General features: G+C 42.1%; 1 protein-coding gene across 1 annotated transcript in view; it reads left to right on the forward strand.

The window, feature by feature from the left end:
• The window catches only part of atxn7 (ataxin 7), an 81,829-nt gene that overhangs the window by 56,922 nt on the left and 4,610 nt on the right, over positions 1-20,297 (forward strand). Inside the window, exons 6-10 of the mRNA XM_084316798.1 lie at positions 3,909-4,228; positions 5,780-5,862; positions 8,808-9,082; positions 9,813-10,005; positions 17,894-18,015. Coding sequence (XP_084172924.1) covers positions 3,909-4,228; positions 5,780-5,862; positions 8,808-9,082; positions 9,813-10,005; positions 17,894-18,015 — 993 coding nt within the window. The remainder of the gene's footprint in view (positions 1-3,908; positions 4,229-5,779; positions 5,863-8,807; positions 9,083-9,812; positions 10,006-17,893; positions 18,016-20,297) is intronic.

The following is a 20,297-nucleotide window of genomic DNA, read 5'->3' on the forward strand; positions in this document are numbered from 1 at the left end:
ACTCTACAGGTCTAGACTACAGCTCTAGACTACAACTCTAGACTACAGCTCTAGACTACAACTCTAGACTATAGCTCTAGACTCTACAGCTCTAGACTACAACTCTAGGCTACAGCTCTACAGCTCTAGACTACAGCTCTAGACCAGGGATGCACCGAATGGGAAATTCTTGGCCGAAACCGATACCGAAAATAGGAAACAGTTGGCCGAAAACCGAATGCCGAAAGGCCGAAAATGATTAATATAAATATATATATATATATATATATTTTTTTAGCTACCTGATTATGGCAAAAGACATGATTATGGCTAAACTTAACTTAAATAATATTAATAATCACTATTATGGGCCCATAAAACATTTCTTCAGCACTTTTGAATGCATACATTAATTCCAGACTGTTAAGACTAAAAGACTACAACGATTGATGACGACTTCCTGTCCTCGCATTTCCATTTCCGGTTTAACGATACATTTTCAACAACAGATTGCTGCTAATTAAACACTTCATTTAAACGGAGTAACGTTAACGTTATGTCGAGTTCATACGTGTAGTGTAGTATGAACTCGTCATAACGTTAACATTACTCAGTGTCCACTGTTGCTGTACCGTTAACGTCGGAGCTGATCAATACTCCGGTTTTTTCTAATTTAGTTTAGAACCGGGTTTCGGGGGGCATCCCTACTCCCAAGAGGAGTTAGTTATCACAGGCTGTAGAATGCAGGAAGAGCTGCCAAGCTGCTCACGTTACATGTTGCGCATGCTACCGGTATGTCTGTAGTCGCGTTTTGATGACGTCATCACAACAACACGTTATTTGACTTTCGGTCATATATTTTCGGTGCTAAAACCCTTTCGGCCGAAAGCCGAAAGAGCCTTTTTAACCATTTTCGGTAGCCGAATTTTCGGTGCATCCCTACTCTAGACTACAGCTCTAGACTACAACTCTAGACTCTACAGCTCTAGACTACAGCTCTAGAGTACAGCTCTAGACTCTACAGCTCTAGACTACAGCTCTAGACTCTACAGCTCTAGACTCTACAGCTCTAGACTCTACAGCTCTAGACTCTACAGCTCTAGACTACAGCTTTAGACTACAGCTCTAGACTATACAACTCTAGACTACAACTCTAGACTACAATTCTAGAACCTTTAACCTCTCCTTTTCATTGTGCCTTCCTTTGCGTTTAGATCTGACCTGCTCTTCTCCGTATTCCCTTGTTCTCGCCGCACTTAAGAAGACACTTCTGACCGAAGTCATCCTCTAAATGAGCTAGTATCACTCACTAAGTCATCCTCTAGATGAGCTAGTATCACTCACTAAGTCATCTAAATGAGCTAGTATCACTCACTAAGTCATCCTCTAGATGAGCTAGTATCACTCACTAAGTCATCCTCTAGATGAGCTAGTATCACTCACTAAGTCATCCTCTAAATTAGCTAGTATCACTCACTAAGTCATCCTCTAAATGAGCTAGTATCACTCACTAAGTCATCTAAATGAGCTAGTATCGCTCACTAAGTCATCCTCTAGATGAGCTAGTATCACTCACTAAGTCATCCTCTAGATGAGCTAGTATCACTCGCTAAGTCATCTAGATGAGCTAGTATCACTCGCTAAGTCATCCTCTAGATGAGCTAGTATCACTCACTAAGTCATCTAGATGAGCTAGTATCACTCGCTAAGTCATGTAGATGAGCTAGTATCACTCGCTAAGTCATGTAGATGAGCTAGTATCACTCACTAAGTCATCCTCTAGATGAGCTAGTATCACTCACTAAGTCATCCTCTAGATCAGTGGTTCCCAAAGTCGGGGTCGCGACCCAAAGGTGGGCCGCGAGCAGCCACGGGAGGGCCGCGAGATGATTTAAAAAAGAAAGAAAAAAAAAAAATTGTCAGGCCACTGAACTTAGAAGCAGGCCAGGACAGTGTTTCTAGTTGTATTCTAAAATTCTATTCTATTGTATTCTAAAATGTGACTACCGGTATATGGTTTTATATTAACTTAATAAATAAACAAAAACGAAAAATCTACTTACGGTATTTCAACAAACATTTCAAACTAAATAACAGATTATGCACATAAAACGCTGAAAACAACCGAAGCAATAATAGTATTTTAATGAGGCTATTATTATTATCATTATTATTTTGCAACAAGTTAGCCTTCTCATAAATAGCACATATAAATGAATAACTAACTTGAACTACCGGTAACTTAATAGGATTGAAGTGATATTTGGCTTAAAAAATCGGTTGCCTGGCAAAAAAAAAAAAAAAAAAGGCCAGACGATGTGCATTGGGCCGCGGCTCTCTGACGCCTTATTTTCTGGGTCCTGGCCTGAAAAGTTTGGGAACCCCTGCTCTAGATGAGCTAGTATCACTCACTAAGTCATCCTCTAGATGAGCTAGTATCACTCACTAAGCGCTTGCGGTAAAGATTCAATACAATGAAAATTGTGTTTCATTTATTATAATAATTTTTTTTACACACGCTATGTTGATGTAAAATTAACCAACGTGTTAGAACTGTTGTTGTTGTATGATGACTGAAGCCCTTTGATCTCTATCCCCCTGGATATCAACAAAATCAAGCCGTTTCAGATATCCAATCGGCTTCCTCTGAAATATTGCATAACATACACGGGTCACTCTGAAAGATGAAAGTGAAAGATTTAACCGTGTTGGTAGTGCGGCAGTGAAAGGGATAGTGTCTCGTGCACAGAAGGGCGCCCCCTGCTGAGATCTGGCTGTGCTCAGAGAGGCTGACAGTTGTATCAAAACAAACTATACTTCTGAAGCAGAACAGAATGATACTTGTGGCATTAACATTCCACAATAAGCATATATTATACGACCGAGTTCAAACCTCGCTGTACCAGATCTTTAGTACATTTCCAACCACTCAATAAAACATGCTCAGCATCTACCAGGGGATTCAAATATACTGTACTTTCAAAAATCTGGTCCATTAAGATGATGTTTTTACTAAGCTCTTTGATGGTTGATGCATTACATTAGGAGAACTCTCCTCCTCTTCTCTCCCAGTCTGTCTGTCTGTCTGTCTGTCTGTCTGTCTGTCTGTCTGTCTGTCTGTCTGTCTGTCTGTCTGTCTGTCTGTCTGTCTGTCTCTCTTTCTTTCTATCTCTCCCCTCCCAGTCTCTCTGTCTCTCCTCCCAGTCTCTCTCTCTCTCCCCCCCCCCCAGTCTCTCTCTCTTTCTCTTTCTCTCAATTCAATTTAAATTCAAAGGGGCTCGCTTTATTGACATGGGAAACATATGTTTACATTGCCAAACCTGCATCCAGGTCACACAGGTCTGGCAGCCAAAACCTCCTTGCCATCCCACGCACTTTTTATTTTATTTTATTTTATTCATTTGAAATGTTTTTATGTTTTAAACCTTTTTATTCATGTTTTTATTTAATTCATTTGAATGTTTTCATGTTTTAAACCTTTTATTTAAAATAAAATGTTCCTTCTGCTGTGAAGCACCTTGAGCGCTCACTGAGTTTAAAGTGTGCTATATAAATTAAATCTATTATTATTATTATTATTATTATTATTATTATTATTATTATTAGAACAATCGAAACATTCAAAATGTATTAAACTTAATAGAAACTAAAAACGATGTACAATTAAAATAAAATATAGGCCTACTAGAATAGAGTTGTGTGGACAGGGCTGTGTCACATTGCAACTTTGTAATCAGATATACTATGTAGAAAATGTAAAGACTTAACTAAAAAAAAACGAGAGAATTGTGCTAAAGATTTAGAATAAAGATATGTGTACATGTAAGTCTCTCTCTCCCCTCTTTGTTTCTCTCTCTCGGTCTATGTATCGCTCTGTCTCTTGCTCACTCGCTCGCTCACTCTTTCCCTCCGTGTGCTCCTCCCGTCAGCCTCATCCCGGCGGTCAAGGTGGAGAAGATGCATCTGAAGGTGGACCCGTTGACCAAACTGCTGTCTGCTCCCTCCATCCCTGCCTCCGCCGCCTCTTCCGCCTCCTCCGCCTCTAGCACCACTGTGAGCTCCAACACCACCACCTCCACCTCCTCGTCGGCCCTCAAGCCAGGCCTTAACTGCCCCTCCATACCAAAGCCTCCCCTGTTGGCCCCCGGCCAGATCCCCAATGGCAAGGGGCACCTGTCGGTCCTGTCGGACAAGAAGCAGGACGGCGGCAGCGTCAGTAGCAGACGCCACCTCTGCAAGAGACTGTCAGGTGAGAGGACCGTGGTGGAGGACCAGGATGTACACAGTATTCTAGGCACTAGCTGATACTTTAGGTTAAAGGGGCACAAAAAAACTAAAACAATGTTGATTTATTTTGCACATAATCTCATACATCCAAAAACGCAGTTTGCACACATTCATATCTCTGTCTCTCTCTCTATATCCCTCTCTCTGTCTCTATCTCCCTCTCTGTGTCTCTCTCACTCTGTCTCTATCTCTCTATCTCTCTCTCTATCTCTCCCTCTCTTTGTTCTCAAGTGTGTTTACATGTAGTACACAGTATTCCAGGCACTAGCTAATACTTTAAAGGTTACAGGGGCACTTCATACAAAAAACAATGTTGATGTATTTTGCACATAATCTCATGCATCCAAAAACTCGAATGCAGTTTTGCACGCATTCATTTAGTTTGACAGTTATTGAGAGTAAATTTGTTTTGTTTATGGCCACTGGTGATGTCATGTGTTGTGTTTATTACACCACTGTGAAATTATAAATGGTAAATGGAGCATTTATATAGCACTTTTATCCAAAGAGCTTTACCATTTCTGTTCCTCACATTCACCCATTCACTCACACATTCACACACTGACGGCGGAGGCGACCGTGCAAGGTACCAACCTGCTTGTCGGGAGCAGCTAGGGGTTAAGTGTCTTGCTCAAGGACACTTCGACACGCCGCCCGGGAGGAGTGGGAATCGAACCGGGAACCTTCCGATTACCAGACGACTGCTATACCTCCTGTCAAATTATGTAATGAAAAAATTGCTTGTCTTATAGGGACTGCTACCTTATCATTTCATTAACACAACACAAGGATTCACTGGCCCCGATGACATCGCTGGTGGCCATATTCACCTCATTTACTCACAATTACTGTCGAACTAAATGAATGTGTGCAAAACTATTGCAAAATAAATCTACATTGTTTTTGATGAAGTGGCTCTTAAATCCCCAGCTGCAATAAGGGATTAATTATTCATCCTGACATATGGCTCACAAATATTCCTATATGCATGCGTAAACAATATCCTGAATATTACAGTGGAAAAGTATCTTCCAGACCACAATACCCAACAGTAACAGGATAAGGCATCAATATCCCGGCTATTATCGGCATATACCAGAGATGATATCGGCACATCTCAAAGATCATTTTCGGGTTTCATATCAGGATAAGAGCTTATCCCAGCTGTTATAAACAGCATATACCTTTTTTATGTGTCAACTTGGAACCGGAATACTGGAGTATCAACAACACCAAAACAGAAATGTGTATGTAAACACACTACTTGTCAAAACCTACGATGTGTCTGGTTTCTGAGACAAACCCGAGAACTGTTGCCTAATCAGCTAATTATTCACACCTGCCATCGGCATACTGTCAGTTTAGTAACGGCTCATAATGACTGGATCCCTCTCCCTTGTGTCCCCTCTCTCTCTTTCTCTGTCTCTCTCTCTCTGTCTATCTCTCTCTCTCTCTCTCTCCCTCTCTCACACACACACACATATTCATCTCTCTGTCGTGTCCTCTCTCTCAGACCGGGAGTTCAACCCAGATGTCCACTGTGGCGTTGTGGATATGACCGCTCGCAAGCCATGCACAAGATCCCTAACATGCAAGGTACCCGGCTGCTGCCGTACTTACTTTCTGTTCCAAGCCAGTGTGTCTCATGTCGAGCCTCCTACCAGAGGCACTACTGGACCTGCCTTGCGCTAACTTTGGTTTTCTTGACGTCAGTTTGTAGAAGACATTCCGCTACTTAGCTTGTTACCGTTTCTTCAGTCGTCTGACTCAGCGGTCTTATGACTGGATGTTGCGGGCAGTGATGTCATCAAGTAGAGATTAGCCAGTGCTACCTGATACCCCCCCCCATTATTAGTTACAGAATAGCAGCTAATCAACTAATCATAAGGACATAGTCTAGCTAAATGAGTAGGCTGGTATAATAGAATCATGAAAAGATCAATTGTATGGGGAGCTCCAGTAGCTCACCTCGGACGCTATTTCGGCGTCGGGGACAACCGTGCGCGTCACGGATCTGGGGTACACGAGTTCGACTCCCGGACTCGCCGTATTTTCTCAGTGTCTTTCCCCCGATCTATACCCCATTCAACCTGTTTCTGTCGGTCATGCTTGACCAGAAAAAGCGATAAACGCTAAAAGAACCAGCTGACTGGTCAAAGTTTAAAAAAAAGAAAAGATCAATTGTATTATTTGAGATTCATTGATTCAATCTTTATTTTGACTCGAAGATTGACACAGAGAAACCCTCATTTACAGTGTTGTTGAGTATCATAGTCATCAACCCTAACCCATCAAAGACAAAATAGTAATACAAATAAATACAACTGTACTATAAGGATAGAAAAATGGATTCCTTTAAAACATTACACACTTGAACATAATAATTACAGATTGTGGTGACCTGCTTGGTCACCAGTGTTCTAAATCAATACCATGGACACTAGTGTGCTTAGTTTCGATGTCCCCTGTAGGGCGTTCCACCATTCAGCAGCACAGCGCCAGTCATTTGTTTGTATTGTCTATATGGTCCAGAGGTCCATTGCAACAACGGGGTAATGTAGTTTGGACAATCTCTAATTATGGCTTTATATTAAAACAAATGCCAGTGTAAATTTCATCTTTCTGACTGTGGTGAATTTTTTTGTCACACTTATGTCTGTGACGTGTAGTGGAATCGAGCCGGTGAACACTGGAGACGGCGCATAGACTGCATAGATAACTCTGAAAATTAATCTGTGTGAAATAAAACACCTAGCCTCACGGTAGAGAGACTGCCTTTCTTTCAAAGTGTGCATAGTAGCCTATTTTTAAGTTGCTGCCACTATAAATGTTCCCGTCAGCCGAGCCGCGAAGGAATGATGTTGTCCTCATTCTTTTGGAAATGTATCCTACGTGCAAATCAGAATTGACTCATATCCTGCATGTTAATGCTGAATGGAATACGATTTAAGGTCAATTCAAAAGTGCAGTACTGGAGAGGCGTGTGATTCACCTGTGATGTCTGGTAAACGGTGGAGCATCTTAACACTTTCAGTGCCTTTGATTAACGTTGATTTACTCTGTTGAATGCCACCATCCACTTCAATGTTAGCGTTAAAAACGCCTAATCTATGTTTTAAATTATGGCTATGTGTCTAATCTGCCCGTCGCTTATCAATGACTTGTTTGCAGTCAACATTGTCGAAACGGATTGTTTTTTAATCGGTTCATATCCTTTTTATAGCATTTCGAAAAGCTATCGTTCTCTCGAAAATATCCGGGAAGATAGAAAGATTCCCTCATAAACGCCATTTATTGGAATATTCTCGAATACACTAGACACGTTGTCATTTGTCGGCCTATTTATGAATCGTTTTCAAATAAACGCTAGATTATCGATAGTATATGTGTACGTATGCACGCTATAGACACAAGCTGAAAAATCGATTATCTCGTTCCCGCAAGATCACACACACACACACACACACACACACACACACACACACACACATGGCACATAGGGGACACGCTGTTATCTCAGCGAATACAGCTCCGATTACCCCAAGACTGGTAACATAGACTCCTTACCTTAGATCAGATGTTCTCCAAAAAGATTATTCCAATTCCTGATCGCCATTCCAAATATCGATCGCATTGATTGATTATTGGCTGCTGTGAATATATAATCCAGGCTGCTTTCCGTCCCGCGATCACTTCCATGTTCATCAGACGGCTTGCCAGCACAAGGAGCCAGTTGGCTCCCCCCACACAGATCTACAGATCCCAGGTCAGTCTAAGCGACTGACCTGCAGTTACACAGGGATAGACGATAGGGGGCGCTTTTTTCCAATCTGAGCTCCTGCAGGGGCTGGTGTACCAACGGGAGACTCGGTTGATGAAATATGAATTCAGATCGCTAATAAAAAAATAAAACTATATTTGTCGTTGTGGGCACTCAATGGGGGGGCTGATAAAACAAGATATGTCGTCCGTGGCACTGAAAGGGTTAAAGGAACACACCAACCTTTTGGGAAATTAGCTTATTTGCCATCTACCCTGGAGTTAGACAAGCAGATACATACCCTTTTCTTCTCTGTGCATGCATTAGGCTTAGGGAACAGCCGCACCGTTAGCCTAGCTTAGCGTCATTCACTGGAAGTAGGTGTGCCAGTGTAGCCTAGTTCCCAACAGTCACCAAATACACTCTAAATATAACTCCAAAACGTTCCTGTAAAAATTGTGACCGGTCTATTTACCACAATTTTTTTTTTTTTTTTTTTTTACATATTTGCTTTCTAAGCAGATATATACTCTGAATAATTTATTGCCGAACCACTGCTGCCCTGTTGTTTTTTGAAAAACGGGAAGAAGAAAAGGGTATGTATCTGCTTGTCTAACTCCAGGGTAGATGGAAAATAAGCAAATTTCCCCAAAAGTTGGCGTGTTCCTTTAAGTTAAAACTTTTTCTATAGGTCCTCCTGAGTCAGATATCAAAGCAGAGGACCTAAGTATACACCCAAATCTGACCTTTGCCCTTCCCCCCCCCCCCCCTTTGCCCTCAGACACATTCCTTAAGCCAGCGGAGGGCAGTGCAAGGGCGAAGGAAGCGATTCGACACATTGCTGGCCGAGCACAAAAGCAGAGCCAGGGAGCGGGAGAGGGAGCTCCATCACCCCCATCCCCCACAGACCCCCCCCCTCAGGGACCCCCACCCCTCCTCTCGCCTCGCCGCTGCTCATGAATCCCACCAAGTGGCCCACGGCAATGGACCCGCCCCGGACGCCGCCAAGCCTCTGCCACTGGGCAAGCCCAAGCCTCACAACTCTGGTCTTCCACGGTAGGTGTTTCCCCATGCCAATCATCCCGTGTGTTCCCCCATAGGTAGCTTGGCTCTTAACGCTTCCCTGCATTGTGATTGGTTGAGGAAATGCAAAGGCTCTGCATAACCTTATGCTGTTTGGTGGACACTTTGATCCAAAGCCATGAGTGCAAACCTTTTTGCACGAGTGGCCTTGGTGGGAATCCGATCTCTAACCCTGAGAGTATTGGTGCCATGCTCTATCCAGTGAGCTCTATATCACTATCCAGTGAGCTCTATATCACTATCCAGTGAGCTCTATATCACTATCCAGTAGGGCTGTCTTAAATACTTCGAAGCTTCGTTCGATGGGCATGGGATTCGAATATGAAAATAAAATTCGACTATTAAAAAAAAGAATATAATAATATGATTATTATATATATTATATCACTATCCAGTGAGCTCTATATCACTATCCAGTCAGCTCTATATCACTATCATGTGGGCTCTATCATGTGGGCTTTATCCAGTGAGCTTTTATAGCACTGTCATGTGGGCTCTATCCAGGACCTTGTTGCATTTGTATTCCTCTTGACAACAGCTTCAGCTGCACATAGCGCTTCATGAATGCGATTGTTGGACTTCTTTGCTATGAATTATGTTCCTGTGGCAGCGCTTACCCCACAGCTAGGTAGTTAAGGGTTTGTTCTGTATCCTTGAGATGAAAATGCCTCTTAACGGACAGCCTCTCCCCTGCCTCCATCAGGCTAAACAGCAGTCACGGAGGTGGCGGGACCCCTGGAGACCCCTCGCTACTCCACGAGTCACCGCACCACCCGGCAACCGCCCCCGACGGCCTTTTGCGGCCCTCCAGCGACGAGGGGGAGAACGAGGACCGGGAGGAGAGCACGGACAAACTGGACTGTCACTATTCAGGTTATCACCCTCGGCCGGCAGCTGTAAGTCCACTCATTACGATTTTGCAATTTTACGTTACAATTCATGTAATGATCGCTAGGGATGGGCAAAACTCATACACTTGCTATTGGATAGTCACTGGGAACTATACTATACTATACCGGAGGTAGAGTGGTCGTCTGGTAGTTGGAAGGTTCCCGGTTCGATTCCCGAGCAGCGCGTCGAAGTGTCCTTGAGCAAGACTATTAGGGCTGGGCGATATGGCCTCTAAATGAAATCACGATATGTCACACTCGCGATACACTATATATATCAAGATATTTTGACATTTCCTCTAAAGCACTTAAAAATGTTTGCTTTAACCCTTGGATGCATACAGTCACGCCAACATGATGATTATAATAGTTAGGGATGCCATCGGATATCGGCCCCCGATATGACTAAAATAGCTTGATCGGGTATTGGGGGGGGGAAAAATATATATTTTTATTATAATTTCTTTTTATTATAATATAATAAGAAATAAAATAAGAAATAACAATTCAGTACATTTATATCTGTGTTAATTTGTTACATTTTGTTTCACTATGTTAGGAAAGTAATGTTTTAAGAATGATCCCAGTCTCTTCCACACAGTGAGGCATACAGTTTATTAATTGAACAATGGGTATCGGATCGGTACTCGGTATCGGGACTGAAAAAGTCAGATCGGTGCATCCATAATAATAGTCCCTGCAACATATGCCTGCATTAAACCACGAAGAGGCTTTCAAAAATAATTAAATTAAAAGTTTCTAAAAATCTAAGTACCGGTAGTCTACTGACACACTAATACAGAAACAAATGTATTAACATCTAAGACAATTTATATAAAAACTCTTGGGTGCCAAGACTTTTGCACAGTACTGTGTTTTCTATCAACTTTAGCCAAAAATACACACACACACACACTACTGTGAGAAAATAATAATAATTTTATTATCAGCAATGTTATAACATCCTACTGGTAAACAAAACACTGTAAAGGTGTGTGTGCATCACAGGCATTAAAGTGTTCCGTCTCCAGACGGATTTCCGTCAATTTGATTGGGGAGATCCGTCAATTTGATTCGCAGTCTGACGGAATTGGCTACCTGGTATAATATGATTTGTAGATGCATACAGATTGAAACAAAATTGAGCCAATCGGGCGCCAAATATCATGAAAAAGGGCGCCAAGCAGTCATCACTCAGCGACTCGAGAGACGGGACGCTGCTCGCTCCGCGGTTGCAGCTGGAGGCTATTGGGGCGAGTGTCATTTGCGAGGTCTGAGAGGTCTGTCCGCCACATGGCAGGGTAACAAAATAGTCATGTAAAATAATTTAAAACTGAGGTGTGTTTTGGTTTTACGACAGTCGTTTTTTGCTGATGATGTAAACAAGACGAAAGTCTTTCTCTGGTCTGCATCCCCTTAACAATTGTGTGTATTGAGCCGTACTGTATTGTACCCATTCTGCAATCTGTTAAATATTGATTGATTGATTGAACATTTTATTAACAGATTGCAGAATGGGTACAGTACAGCTCAATACACACAATAGTTAAGGGGATGCAGACCAGAGAAATACTTTCGTCTTGTTTACATCAGGGTCCCCCATTTTCAATTCATCATAACATATATGACACACATGACATACAGATAGACAGTACTGCTACATCTATACATTTATGACATACCAGATTTACAAATACAGTATTGTTTGTGATATAAAAATAGTCTAAAAAAGAGAGTATATACATTTGACGAAGAAACTGTACATTGGAGGCGGTGGGGTGGGGGGACTGTACATTGGAGGTGGTTGGGTAGGCGGGGTGGGGGGTAACTGTACATTGGATTATCGACAAAACCTTACTTGGTCCCAAGAAGAGGGTCTCGTGTATTAAATAAAGTTTTCATTTATTCACTCTGGATCTGGTAAATCCAGTAGCAATACACACAATTGTTAAGGGGATGCAGACCAGAGAAAGATGTTTGTCTTGTTTACATCATCAGGGTCCCCCATTTTCAATTCAGTGACATTTATGACATACACAACATACATGACATCATGACATTTATGACATGGGGACATACATGACTTACAGGTATATAGTACTGTTACATTTGTCACATATACAATATGCAAATATACAGTACTGTTACCCAGAGATCCTAACAGTAAATATATACATATGATGAGGAGGAGACTGTACATTAGGAGGGGGTGGGTGGGTGGTAAAAAATATATACAAACGGTGGGGAGGAGACTGTCCATTGTTGTTGTGGCATAATTGCGAAACGTGTTTAGTCCCTTGTTTGTATGATAACAAGTCGTTTAGTTCATGGTTCAAAGTAATGGGAAAAGGGTGCTAGCTCGCCATCAATCAGAAGCTAGCCACAAGACTTGCATTCACGCTCTCCAGCACACAGCTTCCCTGCCTGGCACAACAAACACAACAGTAGGGTCTATAGTCACGGTCAGGACAGTAGGCTCTACAAGTAGGCTCCCTTAAAACGCTAATGCTATTAAAAAAAAAATAGGTTAAAGTGGAGGTTAAAATAAGAATATGACTTGGCCTGAAAAAAAGTTCAGTCAGGAGAATCTTTTTTGCTTTAATCCCTGGCATCATCATCATATATATTTACTTTTTAATTTCATGAAACATGAAGTATTACGCTGTGACGTCATCTTCAACGCGACACACACGGACAATAGAGGACTTCGAAGCTAGCTATGAAGCTATGACACCAGTGCTTTATTAGCTAATTTACGCTAGCCGCAATGCTAACGGTAAAAACGCGAGGCTACTATTTTTTGGAACCAGTTCGTCCGCCTCCATATTCCATTGTTGTTTCTGAATAAAACACGTAGGGCTAACGTTTAAACTCTCGTCACTTCTCTCACCCTCTCTATCCTCTTTCCTCCAAACACAACAAACACGCCCCTTTGTGTGCGTGCGTGTGTATGCGTGTACGTGACATAAGTTGGGGGAGTGTGTGTGTGTGTGTCTGTGAGACGAGAGGGGAAAGCGCTGCCGGTAAAGCAAGTCTCATCTCAGCCGCGGCGCCTTAGAAACTGACGTGAGGGTTTGTGCAAAACATCACGATGTCCACGATACGTTTAAAAAGTGTATTGTTAATGAACTGTACCCGATATTTATTTAATACCGTCATATCGCCCACCCCTACCCCTAATTGCTCCCGATGAGCAGGTTGGAACCTTGCATGGTTGCCTCCGCCGTCGGTGTGTGAATGTGAGGAACAAAAATTATAAAGCGCTTTGGATAACAGCTGTTATATAAATGCACCATTTACCATTTATTCGATACTGATCGAAGACACCCCCCCCCCCCCCCCAACAAGCGAGCTAGCTGGCCATTGCTAACAGCTACATATACATATAAATGTAAATGTACATATTCGGACCAGGCTAATGTTATTTCCGGAAATAAAAGCATTCATTCTTAAAGTTACATTGTTGATGCTTGAAACGTATGAGCTTCCACGTTAACGTATGATTTCGTTTTTACTTAACACATTGGGTGCCAACGACGAGAAATCTTGTTGGCCGCCATGCGTTGTGTGCCAATGACGAGAAATCTCGTTATTTAATCGTTATTTCTTTTATTCAAGTTTCAAGTTTCAAGTTTCTTTAATAGTTGTCATACAGAAGTACAGAATACTTTCATACAAAATGCTTCTTACTGTTACGCTCCAGAGACTGTGCTAGACAAGATAGTATCAAATAACATAGTATAGCATGTAATTTAGAAGAAGAAAATGAGGTCACAGTGTTCGGTATAGACATATGTACAATGTTCTGAGTTACCATATAATATACAATACTATGCAGTGTACTAATGTACAGTACTATATAGTGCAAAGCAGAAATGGGATGAGGTACAATTTAGGTACAATTTACAGTAAGGTGTACGAGTTGTAGTGCAATCCTACATCAATAAATATAAAGTGTGGGGAGTGGGTGCTACAGTGTGTTTGTTTAAAGTGGGTGTGTGCTATAAAGTGTGTGGAGTGGGTGCTACAGTGTGTTTGTTTAAAGTGAGTGTGTGCGTGTGGATGTGTGTGCTATGTGCGTTTGGTGGTTGTTGTTGTGTAGTGTTCATTGTTCGTTTAGCAGCCTGATGGCCTGGGGATAGAAGCTTCTTCTGAGTCTTTCTGTGCTCGCCTTGAGACTCCGGTATCGCTTGCCTGACCGCAGCAGTTCAAAGAGGCAGTTGTTCGGGTGACTGGAGTCTTTAATGATTCTCTTAGCCTTGCCCTTGCAACGCTTGTTGTAAATGTTCTGGAGGGTGGGGAGCCCCCCTCCAATTGTGCGTTCGGCTGAACGTGTCACTCTTTGTAGTCTGCTTCGGTCTTGTGCAGTGCTATTCCCAAACCAGGAGGTGATGTTGCCGGTCAAGATGCTCTCTATTGTACATGAGTAGAAGTTCTTAAGGATCTTCTGACTGACTTGGAACTTCCTTAGGCGCCTGAGGAAGTAGAGGCGTTGTTGTGCCTTCTTCACAACACTGTCAATGTGTGTGGTCCATGTCAAGTCCTCGGATATGTAGGCTCCGAGGTACTTAAAGCTGTTGACTCTCTCAACCGGTGCCCCGTCGATGCTGAGGGGGCTGTAGTCCTTGACCCCCGACCTCCTGAAGTCCACAATCATCTCCTTTGTTTTGCTGACGTTCAGGGAGAGGCTGTTTTCCTGGCACCATCCCGCCAGGACCTTGACCTCTTCCAGGTAGGCCCTCTCGTCGTTGGCAGAGATCAGGCCCACCACCACTGTGTCGTCAGCAAATTTGATGATTGTATTGCTACTCCGCTGAGCCACACAGTCGTGTGTGTACAGGGAGTAGAGGAGGGGACTCTCCTATTAGCGATATCCATTAATTTTTCATCCATCCAGCCTCACGTTATCATTGGGAATGGCTCTGAGCTTGAAAAGGGCAAACGGCTTGTAATTTCAGTTGCATGAAATGCAAGTCCAAATCATTAGCCTCATACGATAATTGCCCAAGTAATTTTTCAAGATTTTTGGAAAAGAAGAAAAAAACACATTTTCCAGCAAATGTGTACGTTTTTAATTTATATTTGCAAAAACACAACAACCATTGCGTAACAATAAGGTGACTTTTAAACAAAATATGTTGTGTAACTTTGGCATTTTTTCATACATGTCATACACTAATAATAATCTTTATTTGTATACAGTGATGGGCAAGCTACTTGGAAAATGTAGTAAGCTACACTACAAGTTACCCTCGATTAAATATAGCTCAACTACAATGGAAGCTATCCCCAGATAAATGTAGCAAGCTACACTACAAGAACATGGCAAAAATAGCTAACTACATCGGCACTTTTTTTTTTTTTTTTTTTTTTTTTTTTACTTTATGATCAAGTTTCCACCAAACAAATAGGCAGGCAAAAAAAGGTTCAGTTTGATTGTTTATTAGAAAACTGAAACAACTTTTTGTGTCATCATTTTAACATGAACTTGTATTATGTACAAAATGTTAAAGTAGGAGGAAAGAACTGTGGAAACATAATAAATAAAAGGCCAAATCAATCAAATAAACACAAATATATACTCTCTATTGGAATGGAGACTTTTCAGCACAGGATAAACTGCCCACTTTATCAACCAAAAACACACTTCTTCAATATCAGAATTTTAACTAATAATAACTGTCTTACTGCATTTTACTATTATGCTACCATGTCTATACTACCACCAACTATGCTAATATGTCTATACTACTACAGTATGTACTCGGAGTATAACACTCAAGCTCGACACTGCTAGACAAACAATACTACTTATCCTTGGCTGCTAGATATGTACCACTCTTGCTGACTTGTTGTACACAATTTGTAAGTTGCTTTGAATGAAAGCGTCAGCTAAATGACCAAATGTATTTAAATATGTAACTCACAAAACATTCCATGGCCCCAAAATCATGTGGGGGGGTCCTGACCGACCCACAGGTTGAGAACCACTGCTCTAGGTGATCTTTTCCCTCTTAGTGTATGTATTATTTATGTTAGTTTGTTTTTTCTTTTCTCCACCCCCATAATATTGTTCATTTTCTGCCTACAGTGAAACATGATAGCAGCTATCTGTTAGTTAAATCTGTTGACAAAAAGTGCACTGACTTGTGTGCTGTTTGGGAACAGTTGACAATGTTTATGTAAAGCTTTTCATCAGCTTACCTGATGTGTTCTCAAGTTAGTGCTGGACGTGTGGGAAGTTGAGAGAAGCTTCGTTTTTGGCTGACACAATAAACACTAAACACATATGTTTTAGGCGTTTTTTCAGTCAAACTCATACATTTTTCCAGATAGGGCCATGGAGAGGCATTGTTGTTATTGACATCATCTTCATCAATGCCATCAGCCCTGGACACATCGAATCTTTCTGCCATTTCGCGCGGACTGGTTCATTCAGTCTGTGTTTTGATTTGTTTACTTCCTGGTTTGCGGAGCTGGAGTGGCATGTCCCGCCCTATCCTGCCTCTGATTGGCCTACCCGTAATGTTTTGGCCTAACCTTACCCAATCGTGAGTCGTCATACTCATATCTAAACCAACCAACCAATCATAGTGGGTTTTCTCCAGGGATTTTTTTTTTTTTTAGTCTGTTTCTCCGGATAGTAGCCTGTAGGCCTATTCTTTAATTGGAGCCGAAGAGTGCTTCCGCGTTTTCCCTGATTGGCTGCGACACGCCCCGCGGCAGCCGCAGAGCGGAGAGCGGAGCGGCAGAGCTTGCGGCATTATGTAGCCGTAATCCCCGATGTTTTTCCATCAACGCTTAGCTCAACTGGTACGCCGCCGTGCTGTGGAGCCTGCGGTGCGGTTGGTCACAAGTTCGAATCACTTCAATTTCTTTTTTTTCTTCTTTTTTACGTTTATCATCTCTCGCTATAAACGTGCATTCTTCCACTGGTTAAGTTTAGGCATTCTTTCGGAGTTGGTTAAGGTTAGGGTTAAGTTAAGGTTAGGCATTATTTTGGAGTTGGTTAGGGTTAAGTTAAGGTTAGGGAGGGTTAAGGTTAGGCATTCTTTCGGAGTTGGTTAAGGTTAGGGTTAAGTTAAGGTTAGGCATTATTTCGGAGTTGGTTAAGGTTAGGGTTAAGTTAAGGTTAGGGAGGGTTAAGGTTAGGCATTATTTCGGAGTTGGTTAAGGTTAGGGTTTGTCACCGAGAATGCCTGTCTGTCTTTCTTGACGTGGAGGATGCAGCCTATTTCCGCACTGCCGCTCTCTCGCGCTGCCGCGGTCACATGGGCGTCATGGCCAATCAGAGAAACGCGACGCACTCTTCGGCTGTGATAAATATAGACGCAGCCTGTAGCGTTTTGCTGACGCTACGTCACTACTTGAAAAATAGCTGCACTACAGAGAACGCTACTTGGTTCAAAAGTAGCAACGCTACCATCACGCTACTGAGAAATGTAGCTAAGCTACGTAGCGTCGCTACTTGTAGCTAGCTACTGCCCATCACTGTTTGTATAGCACATTTCATACAGAAACTGCAGCTCAAAGTGCTTCACAACAGAAAAAAGACAGGCATAAAATGAGCACATAAAGTGCAGACATATAAAATCAGTTTTTCCCATTAGGATCTAACATCCCAACAGGCCACCTTGTTTATGGTTTGATTCAGTTTCGAATAGACAATAGGCAGTTGTTTTACTTGCGTAAGTCATGCGATCGGCGTTTGTATGTAACGTTAAAATTAAAATGCCTCACAGGGCCTCCTATTGGGAACCCCTGGTCTACACCCTCCCCAGACCGACAGTAGGGCAATGTGCATAACGACCAGGAAGGGAATTGGCATAACGAAAAAGAATACATGTTTGCTTTTGAAAGCTCTCTCTCTAACCCCTCAACTCTTGTCTCCCAGTACTGTACTTTTGGTAGCCGACTGTTTGGGAGAAGCTGCTACTCGTTTGACCGGCGTTGCGACCGGATGCGATGTGCGCTGACCGCCATGATGGACAAGCACGTCAACTCTCAGATGTGGAAGTAAGTCTGTCGAACCAAAATGTTAGCTTGTACGTGTCCACTTCCATCTGTGTTGTTTTACAAAGTCACACTGGCCAGACAGGATACAGGTCAAAGTCACACTGGCCAGACAGGATACAGGTCAAAGTCACACTGGCCAGACAGGATACAGGTCAAAGTCACACTGGCCAGACAGGATACAGATCAAAGTCACACTGGCCAGACAGGATACAGATCAAAGTCACACTGGCCAGACAGGATACAGATCAAAGTCACACTGGCCAGACAGGATACAGGTCAAAGTCACACTGGCCAGACAGGATACAGATCAAAGTCACACTGGCCAGACAGGATACAGATCAAAGTCACACTGGCCAGACAGGATACAGATCAAAGTCACACTGGCCAGACAGGATACAGGTCAAAGTCACACTGGCCAGTAGGGCTGACCTTCGAATTTTCTTTTGGCATTCAAATCTTGGCGGCCGAGATTCGATTTTAATTCGAAGCTTCGAGATTAAAAAAAAAATATTATAAATAAATAATATTATATATATATTTTTTATGTTGCTGGACTTGTACAGCAATTTGGTCAACTTTGTTGTTTTTAATTGTGCTCTATAAATAAAGTGGATTAGATTAATTAATTAAATTAATGAGTCGGGAGCTGCGCTGCCTGGGTGGCTTGCTCTCCGTTACACAGCCAACAACATTACATTACATAATTATGTTGCAACCTTCATCTATAATGACGGCTTACTATCTTTATAGCGGCACGGTGGTGTAGTGGTTAACACTGTCGCCTCACAGCAAGAAGGTCCAGGGTTCGAATCCCGCTTGGGGACCAGGTTTCCATGATGCCAGTTACCCAGGTGGGGTATCTCCCAGGCCTTTCTGTGTGGAGTTTGCATGTTCTCCCCGTGCTCGCAAGGGTTTCCCCCCCCGATAAGATAAACCCAATAGAAAAACATGCACAACAACAAGATCGCTAACGCTGTGGCGTCCTTGACGAAGACGGACAGGAGCACTTGGATTGGTCCCCTGGCGCGGCTCACGTGGCGCCTGTCTGCTCCCGGCTGCCCTTGGGGGGGAAGGACGACGGGATGGGTTAATCGCAGATACGCATTGTATGCATGGTTCGCATGTGTGCCAAATGATGACCTCGGAGCAGGTCCTAAATTATTATAATTATTATAAAGCAAATGATTATATAAATACTTATATGTAGTTAATAGAGACAAAGGCAGAATTCAACTTCATTTTTTATTTTTTATTAAGACATGTTTTTATATTGGTCGGGACACTATAAAAAATACTATAGAGAATTGTCAGTGCTGTCAAGTTTAAACCTTTTTAAATCTTAGACAAACGAAACACTTTGCTTTCATGAAATATTGTAAGCCGTCATTTGAGGCTTTATAAAAGCAGCACAATGAACACAAATCTGTCAGTGCTGAGTCCGACCTCATCTTAAATAACAAATGGCATTGCTTGTTGTAGTTAACAAAGAGAGGCAGAGTTGATTTTGTTATATGTTTTAAAGGGGAACTATCTTATAAATGGCCTTTTTGAGTGTTTAGCATTGTTTCCTAGCTATGTGAACTTATATTAATATGATCTATGTCTCAAAATTCTCATATTGGCGCATTCTTCCAATTCTCCTCTCACAATATTCACCCTCACTGAACTGAGTCGTTTGAAAATGTGCCTATATGTGATGTCACATAGTCGCTGCTGCATGTTAATGTTCAAGAGGCATTCACGCTGCACAGTGGTTTAGGTGGAACCTGCAGCTGCGGCTGCAAAACAGCTCGAGATCTTGAGGTAGAAAAATGCTGTTTTTGAGGACTTTATTAGAAATACAAAACAATGAATAAAAAAAATATATATATTACAGAGGTGTTCCATAGACTCACAGGAATTGTGTAAAAGTGCCCAAATAGTGAAAGAAATAGTAAAATAGTTCCCCTTTAAGCTCTCGCTAATAAGTCCTATTCTCCATTGGATAAAGCGTTGGCCCAGAAGGGCCCATTTCATGTATGCACGAGGAGACATAATAATGATAATCTAGCGTTGATTTCAGGAAGATTCGATAATCAGGCGAAAAATGACAACGTGATGAGTGGATTCAGATACAGGATACAGATCAAAGTCACACTGGCCAGAAGGGATACAGATCAACGTCACACTGGCCAGACGGTATACAGATCAAAGGTGTAGATTATAGTGTACCTACAAGGGAATGAATGAATGAATGAGAACTTTATTTAACAGATTGCAGAATGGGTACAATACAGTACGGC

This window comes from Notolepis coatsorum (genome assembly GCF_963971535.1).
Source record: "Notolepis coatsorum genome assembly, chromosome: 6".
In the NCBI taxonomy this organism is placed as follows: Eukaryota; Metazoa; Chordata; class Actinopteri; order Aulopiformes; family Paralepididae; genus Notolepis; species Notolepis coatsorum.